The 9,274-nt window shown below is 39.0% G+C and overlaps 1 protein-coding gene across 3 annotated transcripts in view; it reads right to left on the bottom strand.

Moving 5' to 3' along the window:
* Positions 1-3,934: 3,934 nt before the first annotated feature.
* Positions 3,935-9,274, bottom strand: part of LOC111337076 (uncharacterized) — a 40,888-nt gene continuing 35,548 nt past the window's right edge. For all 3 annotated transcript variants that reach the window (XM_088741799.1, XM_088741800.1, XM_088741801.1), the window contains 7 exons: positions 8,967-9,103; positions 8,367-8,559; positions 7,013-7,048; positions 6,842-6,922; positions 6,482-6,577; positions 5,421-5,507; positions 3,935-4,537 (listed from right to left, as the gene is read on the bottom strand). In XM_088741799.1, the coding sequence (XP_088597925.1) occupies positions 4,445-4,537; positions 5,421-5,507; positions 6,482-6,577; positions 6,842-6,922; positions 7,013-7,048; positions 8,367-8,559; positions 8,967-9,103 (723 nt within the window). In that variant the 3' untranslated portion in view covers positions 3,935-4,444. The remainder of the gene's footprint in view (positions 4,538-5,420; positions 5,508-6,481; positions 6,578-6,841; positions 6,923-7,012; positions 7,049-8,366; positions 8,560-8,966; positions 9,104-9,274) is intronic.

Here is a 9,274-nt window from a genome sequence, read left to right as displayed (position 1 = left end):
CCTCTCGCCCAATCATATCGCTCAGAAAACGATAGCAATTAATCCTTACACGCGTTCCTGTCGATCAAAATGACTGACAGGAAATGGTAAACAATGTATTTTCATATGTTTGGTTACTTTCAAAGCTGAGGACACGAAAAAAAAAAAAGTGGGAAATCCGATGGCAATGATATTACCGGAGGACATGTTTCCTAGTGACAATTGTGTTAATGGAATAAGCTTATGTTTGTTCAGACTAAACGAGTTTTCACCGGTCAACTACGTCGCAACACGTTTTCACACACACGAAAATTCTCGCTTGTTTTTTGATACGTAATCGTGAAGCATAAGTTCTTCACCACCCACTCGTTTTGAAATAAGACCTTGACTGAAATAAATAAGTCACGTCTAGCCCTAAAATCTTAAAGCTGTTGCATAACGGCAGCCTCTGGGATACATGTTCACTTGCCAAGCAAGGAAAAAATGATTATTTTTATGTGACAAAGTTGAAAAGTTAAATTTGAAAGGCTGTCGCAGACACGTATTTCTATTTCCTTCCCTGACTTCTGCTGGCGCCAAGAAATGTGAGAAACAAGTTGTCATAGCAGTTTTAAAACATTTGTTCTGTCGCCCACGCATTTCTTTTTGTCCATTAATCAACGTAAGCTGCAAGATTATTGGAATCACAATTACGGTGCTCTTGGTGAGAGCTGAAGCAATATAAATTAACTACGACTTACAGGAAATGAAATAATTCTTTTGAATTTCAGTACAATATCGACTCAGATGTCTATACCCAGGAAAGTGAAATTTTCTCCCCCTACATAAGTTCCCTAATAGGTCGCCTTAATCCACAAGGTGGCTCGTGAAGAGAAAGACATTCATATGTCCCAGACCTGAAGTCTTATTTTCGAAACGAAAATAAAACTGGCCTATCTGTCTTTCTATATTTGTTTCACCAGCAAGTATTAAATTACACGGTATTTTTACACGCAACAATACATCAGAGATGAAAGAAAACATTTCGTGCTCTTTGAAGGCTTTTCGTGAAGTATGGAATTGATAAATTTAAGCCTGTCACGCGAACAGCGAAGCAAGCACGTTCGCGACTTTTCATACGCCGACTGAAATTACAATAAGTCAAATTTGTCTTCTTTAATCCCGTTTTTGGGTGGTACAATGAGTGTTCCGACTCCCAACGTCTGGCCGTCTTGTTTGTCTGTCTGGAATTTGAGGGTGTCTACTTTTCGGCCATGTTTTCGTCTCGCTCCGTGGGGGACTAGGAAGAATATGTCTGCACAACTCCTCGGCTTGCGCGCGCGAAGGTGATTCTGGCATGAAAGCTGCAACCAACAACAATTTCGGAAAAATACAGGTTGGACCCTGTGGTTAATAAAATGCATCATTAGCTAGCGTGCAAGGAGGGCCTTTGTTTGCGTAAGGGAGGCGCCCACTTGGCATATCAGCCAGTATCTAAATCCACCAAGTGGTTTGTGACAAAAGAATTTATCGGGAAAGTGAAAATGGCGGAGCCTTAAAAGGGGTGCTAAATATCAGCGCTCATTCTTTCTCGGCATGCTTACAGCCATAAACTCGACAAGTCGTCTACCTTGATGGTATTGTTTTGCTTCAACCACGTACACCGGAAGTGAACATTTCCGGTTTTGCAGAACTGGGTCTTTAATGCTGAAAACCCCTGGAATGAGGCCTAAATGTCGCTTTTCAAGTGACGCAACAAATGTATTTGTAGACCCATGATGACTCAATATAAACACGTTGTTGATTACTTGTATTGAAAATGGGAGGAAAAGATATTTAGAAAATGACGCTAACTTGAATTTGAGTTTCAATTTTGTGGAACTCGACATATTATTTCTACTCCCGTGTCTCGGCAAGTTTTACTTAATTCTTTTAATTTCGTTTTGCCGATATAATTCAGAGTTGCAATATGGTAAGAAAAAAACAACCGCAATAAAAATAGCAACATTTCATATTTTTTAAAATCTCAATGGAACGATTTGTGAATTATAACATTTTACTTTCGAATGAAAAGAAGCGAAAACAGAAAGATGGCAAGTTTGACGATTCGATTTTCCTAATTCTCTGGTCCCTTCAACAATTACACCCACAACAAAATACAACAAACCACCACGACTTCATGGCCACCAACAGCATAGGAAACTATCTCAACTTGAAGTACCACCCAAAACCCCTTGCGCGACATGCTCTCAATTACAGTCAAAAGATACTTCACCTACACGACTGCTTTCCACCTTACAGAATGCTTCTTAAAATTAGTCAAAATCAATGCAGTGTTCAAATTGAAAGACGAATAAACGGAAATGGACTAATATAACAACCTCAGAATGTATGGATTTGATTAACAATATCGAGGCACACAGGGGATACGTGGGTTTGCAATTGATACATATATATATTTATTGAAGCAAAATCATGTTTTGGACTTGACTTATTTCAAAAAAAAATTTTGAAAATGAAACACCAATTCACCAAAATTACAAATTAGAAAATATTTCTGTGCCATTAGTAGTCAGTAACGAAAACAGCAATCGCTCTTTCGTGAATTTTTCACCTACCTTTAGCAGGTGACATAATTGTAAATACAAAAAAAGATTCAAACGCTCAAATAAAATTTTTATGCGATCCGACGATAAACACGTTTTGTAAAAGTTTAAGGAATTTCAAGAAATTTCTGTATTCTCCCCGCAGCACACTGCAAAAAATAGTACTTTTGATCAGAAAACACTGTTGAACTTTTTATGGCAAAGTGTATTCTTATCCTCTTGGTCAGAAGTTTTTATGAAAATGTCAGTGCTACAGGCCAATTATTGATTTCATTGCAAAGGGGTCAGTGTTCCTTCCATATATATGCGAGTTTGGTCCGTTAGAGTTGGGTCGACACTACTGTAATTATAGTTACTGACATTTTCCGCAAAGCCTAGCATCCATCCCTGTGACTTGTCAGAGATAACAAGAATGAATGTATGGCGACATCCTGTCCTAACAACAACACGCTCCCTAGTCAACGGGGCGCCACGAAAGTTTGTCAAATATCGTAACCACTTCAAACGAGAACACCTGCTTCCTGACACGAAGGTCTACGGAGAGGAAACTGAAGCTTAACTTTTGCGTCAAATTCGTGGGTTACTTCACTTTAGTTCTTTCATCACGTTCAATTACATTGCTTGTTAAAAAATCCATTGTGGTTTTTTTTTTTTTTTTTTGTCAGGAATTGCTCTCAAACTTCCTTTCCTTTGAATGTCGCATATTTTGTTTCATTTGCGATTGACTAAAATAATTAACGAGAAGCTTTCCACGAAACGGAATTCATTAACATCACAAAGTTGCAAGAGTACTTTGGTCCGCCCTACGGCAATTAATGTTGTGCTTGAGTTCGAAATCAAACAGAACCGTCAGTTTGGTTCCGTGAACGTTTTCAACACACCATTAAGAAAGAAGACACTTATCCCACACGAAATTTGTGGATTCGTTAAGTACAAGGCAGTGCGCCACAAAAACACGAAGAAAATTATAATCCACTTTACAAAACCAGCCAAGTACGTGCCGAGGATTAACGAGGAACAAACTGTTGTTAACATTCGCGTGATGTGCGCTTCACAAAGGTCACGTTACTAAGTATCAAACTGCCCTTTCATGAATTATTCTTTTACGTCAAAATTGAAAACAACCATAAGTTGCTAGGTTCTTAGTTTTTCTCTCAGGTGCCTTTAAGGCAGCTTGCCCTCAATTACCCCCCCTTCTTGTCGCCGACGTTGTCAGCGTCTCAAAATCAAAAGAATCAATTAAAGTTTTAGCGCCATATTCTAACAAAGGCTTTGACGCCCGAGAGAGGTTTCAGAGGAGTAACACCAGCCATTATGGCCCTGCTTTTTCAAAAATGCGCAGTCTCAAAACACTGAAACTCACCAGTAAATAACAGTTTTCTAAGCATATTGTTTATTCTTCATATTCAATAAAACTTCACTTCAGGCAATACCGTATTATGTACACTACATTCCATGTTTCACGCATTCGGCGCGTGTAAAATTTTTAAAAAACTCTCGACAATTTTGGCACTATAATTATCGTCATAATTAAGCCGCACTTCAGGGCAAAAACAAAAACAAAAAAAAAAACAAAACAAAAAAAAAACAAGCAATTTTAATATGTTCACTGAATTCCTATGTAACATGTTTGACTTTGCGGTTTTACTTCAAGTGTTACAAAAAAAAAAAATAAGGAAAAAAATGCGAACTAAAACTATGTTTTAATGATGCAGCATACAATTTATGCATATATTTATATATATATTCCTTGCAGTCCTAAGAGTAAGAAATCTAAGGATTTGAACCGGCCAAAAACTGTAGAACATTCCGTCAAGGGGAAACACGTTAAATAAATAACGATAAATACATTTCTGATTGAAACACAATATGTCTTCGCGTTAGTTCATCCATTTGCGGCAATTCGGAGCACCGCAAAGGCATGGGATCTTGTTTTCTTCATCTTCAAAATCGAATTTGTAGTCATAAGTGAGCTGCAAAAGAAAACGACGCGTAAATAAACTTCACACACAACGACACATCTAAACAACACCTTCAACTCCCTTAGAAATGACCTATTCACTGCACACGTACGAATCATAAAAACTCCTGTTTGTTTCAAGATAAAATTCTGGGAAGCATTCACATTGGATCTCAATTCACCGAAAAACCGCCAGGGAAAAGTGACGCGCTTAACTTTGTAAGGTACTTGAGGGAAATTGAAGTCAAAATCGGCCTAGCTACCGAAGGTAGCTTTAATAAACTAAACTTATTCAAGGGCGTTTCTCATTTTCTTTAATTTTTAGTTAAAAAACACAACTACATGTTGTAGGACAAGACAAAAGTTTAAATGCCATGGGACCATTTGCAAACAAAACATTTTTTTAAAATAAAAAAAAAATCTTTTGGCCAGTTAATCTTCGTTTTTCTATCAGTACCATTCTGAGAGTTTCTTAATATTGCTCACAGTTTTAAATAAATCCAAAAGGAAAGAAAAATTAACATCGAGAACGAGGAGCTTTTTCTCTCGTTAATTTTTTGCCGAGTCAAAATGCAAAATCGTGAATTCTACATCTACAAACACGGCCCAGACATGTAAAACATCTGCTATCAAATGGAGAGCTTCAAACAATTCCCAGTACTGAAGCATATAAACTACCATTATGAAAAATGAAGTAAATCAAGATCAAATGAATAAAGGCTGATAGTTTCGAAAGAAACTGTTTGGGGCTGCGTCGGTGGGAGTAACGAAATAATTTGGATATATCAACAAAGTTGAAGTGATAAATTGCCCACCGTAACGATTACAAAAGCTGACGTTTCGAGCGTTAGCCCTTCGTTAACCCTATCCAAATTAAACCAAGATCAGAATATTACCTCTTCTCCCTTTTCAACTTTCCTGTTGGATATAATGATAATCTTTTGCTCCTTTTCAAACGTTACAACTTCAGCAACACAGTTTGGCTATGGAAGAAAATATGAAATGGCTGTGAGCAAAGCTGGCTGAACAATCTTAAACCCTGACATCAGACTGCATATTCTCCACACTGTCCTTAATTCATTTCGTAAGGTACCGACAGGGAGAATTTCTTTAACAATCAAGAGCATATGATGAATATATGAACTTCATATATTCATCATAACTGATTTATCATCACGGGTTTATTACGAATCAACTTAACGGCCTGCTCCCAGTTGGCTTGTTAGCTCAATTGGTAGAGCGCTGCACTAGTATCGCAAAGGTCAGTGGTTCGAATCCCCGAAGAGGCCTGATTTTTTTCAGGTCTGATTTCCGCTATTGCATAAATAGCGCTCTCTACTGCGAAGATCGTGCATCATACGAATCAAGAGCATCTTTAGTTTTCGATCATTTCCTTTATTCTCACGGCCTTCAGTGTTTGGTTTAGGGATAATACTGTAAAGAAATATTCGATGTTATTTTAAGGATTACGTCAAATGAAGAAGTTCGCGTTAGACTATTTTTCTACACTGAAATGTGGAATGGATGTGTTGAACCTATCTTGGGCGCTTACACCAAAACTTGACGTTTTGTCACATTTTTATCAACATCTTGTGGTCAAAAGAAGCTTGGAGTTTCTCTCGCTAGTCGGAGAAATAGCACAGGTCCTAGGGATGATTTATCCGGTAATCAGAAATCACGCATTGAAGAGTCGGAAAAAAAGTCGCCACACTAAGACTTTCTGTTGTTCGTGTTCCTGCAGTTTGATTGGTTGAAAAAAGTTTTGAAATCTTATCGCGTTTGTTTCAAAGTCCATACGCCTAGGAATGCCAACGGAACTTAGATCTACAGCAAAAACTGGTGCGCACTGTGAATGAATTGCACCTCTGGGGTCGATCACGTTTCAAGAGCATTAGTAATCTGAAATAATGAAATCTGCAAGGATCTGACTTAAAAAGGGATGTTGTTGGTAACTTACCATACAGGAGTGGTTGATGTAACGTGCTGGTCCGCCGGCCATTGTGGCATCTATCACTGCGTCAGAGTCTATTCTAAACATGTACACACCACGATTCTACGAAAAAATAGAGATAACAAACACATTAGCTTTGGCATGTAAGGATCAAAACTAAATTTGCCCACCCCCTTCCCCCATGTTCCTCAACTCCTTGACCCCTAAGAGTGACTAGCATCTAGTTTCTCCTGACAACATCACCCCTTCAAAGAAGTAAAAAGATAACATGTCTGCGGAAACTGTTTACGAAGCATTCCGCTATGAATTGACGCGCAACACAATGACATCAAATGGCGTCACGTACACATACTCCACACAACTCACCTGTTTTTCATAGATTTGCTCTCTTCTGTTTGCGACCTCGTTTCGAATAATAGAACCAATGTACTCGATCACCATGCTTCCCTGTCGGAGAGAAACAACACTGCAATTAATATCTAAGTTTGTAAAGACAGCTGTTTCGTCAGCTCTGATAGAAACAAAGATTGAACTTACCGCTTCCATGTCTTTGTTTGCAAACAGACCTAAGCCCTGAAATGGGAGAGAAAAACGACTTAAATTATTTGCGTATGTCACTGTTACATTTTCAGAGCCACTGCTTCAAAGGGGATCACCTGGCACCGATCGTAAAGGTCGGCACACACGAGGGGACTAGTCCCTGCGACTAGTCCCAGCGACCAGTTTCATGCGACTAGTCCCTTCGTGTGAACTACACATTTCTGTGGTCGCAGGGACCAAAATTTGGTCACTGCGACTGGTCGCATGAAACAAATGTTTGTCCCTTCGTGTGAACTGTTTGTGCGACCAGTCCCTGAGACTAAACGGTAAATAAGCCAATCACGGGTCAGTATGATACGTGACTTCCGGTATTTGTAAACATTGCAGTTTCTATAAATTTTCCCTGAATTCTAGATTTCTACAACCGAAGAATAAAAAACTATTTCTAGTTTTGTAAACATATACGGATGTCTTGGAGCCGTTTTGATGAAATTTTTACCCTATTTGACTCTGTGTCTGTTAAAATAAAAATAAAAACAAAAACGGAACACGTAAAAGCATGAATAATCCAACTGAATAAGTGTAGTTCATTTGCGTTGATGTTTAATAGTGCTACAATGAAAAGTTACCAAATTTTCATTGTTTTCGTGTAACGCCCCAGACTAAGAAACATCTTTTGCCTCTTAATTTTCCTATGTTCTTGTGCAATTGAGTGCCCTCGTGTGAACGCCTTAAGGGACTAGTCCCTACTACCGGTCCCCTCGCGTAAACCCTTCAAAGACTTGTCGTCGGGACTAGTCGCAGGGACTAGTCCCCTCGTGTGTGCCGACCTTAACAGAGGTCCGTATGGCAAGAATTCGTTAGCAGTTCAAATAATTTTGGTCCCCTTAAGAGAGTCTTTGAGGTCCTCTTTGACCCTTTTAAAATGATAAACTAGTAGGCAGCACTAAACGAACTAAAATAGAATAACTTGATTTAATCTCCTGCGCGTTTCGTCTGACGATAGCAGTCTTCATCAGGGAGTTTTTACAAGTTGGATAAAAATACTTGCTTAAATACGACTAAACTACGATGACTATTTTCAAACTTATCGCATATAGTGTGAAGCAAGCGTGCAAGGTAGGACTTAGGGGTTGTACATACACGCAATTTTTCGGACGTTGCATGTACGAGTAATTGATGTGTTTTGGGTCACAGATTTGGTACTAAAACTTGTATACTGTTTGAAAATATGATATCCCTGTCCTAAAAGAAAAACTCCATTGTATATAACGTTCATGACCAAGGGATCGATGCATCGTTTATAATTTCATTTGTCTGCCACTTTGAATCATCAATGAAACTGTCTTACCTGAATATTCGATCTTCCCAGGAAAACGTTGGTTTTCCATTCGGTTTTAAGCTTGCGGTATTGTGTCGCCTTGGAGTAGACAAACTGTTTGAGGTACAGTCCGGATGACTCCTCCGAGTTCCCTGCTCCACCAACGGTGGCCGCGGGGGACACGGCCGAACCAGAACTTGTGGCAGATCGAAGGGCGCGTGCTCTAAAACGACAGAAATATAAGATATGAACAGATGTTTTCTTCATCGGATGCACAGGCCTCCAAGTCTCAGAAGCAACCAGACAGAAATCGTCTCAGAAGCAACCAGACAGAAATCAGTTATTAACGTATCAGACAGTACAAGTACAAGTTTAACACAACCTTCAATTGAACGTCGAAATTTAATCACGAAATTGTCATGCTAGAGAAATTTTTCAATTGAGTGTCGGATCGTAAATGCATATTCCTTTCCTCTGATTGGCTGTTGTGGTGATTACTTTTACGTCTTACGACATTCAATCAAAAAGCGCTCCAGAGTGAAGACTGGCGGATTAGCATGACAAAAAGTAAAATTTAAAAAGGTCTTAGCCGCAGGAACCCTTTTGGTGTCGTGATTTAGGTCCTCGTACCTTGCGCTCTTGAAATGAGACTTCAGCAGGGGCTCGGATCTAGCACTGCCCGTGGGGTTTACCGCCAGCGGCAGCTCCATGATGGGTGACGGGCCATAACGCATGTTGTATCCCTGCATTTGATCGACACCAGGCATCTAAAAACACGTGTATAAAAGTAAAAATACTTTAAAAACAGTGAAAACTGTACTATGCCGATTGTCATAACTCAAAGCTATATTAAACAGAAGTATGAAAATAGTAATGGATACTAAAATCAGTCAGGGTCAAGCACCATACTTTCCGTATCAAAATATAAAAGAACAAAT

Source organism: Stylophora pistillata, chromosome 12, assembly GCF_964205215.1.
Source record: "Stylophora pistillata chromosome 12, jaStyPist1.2, whole genome shotgun sequence".
Lineage (NCBI taxonomy): Eukaryota > Metazoa > Cnidaria > Anthozoa > Scleractinia > Pocilloporidae > Stylophora > Stylophora pistillata.
This window is presented reverse-complemented; position numbering and strand designations above follow the sequence as displayed.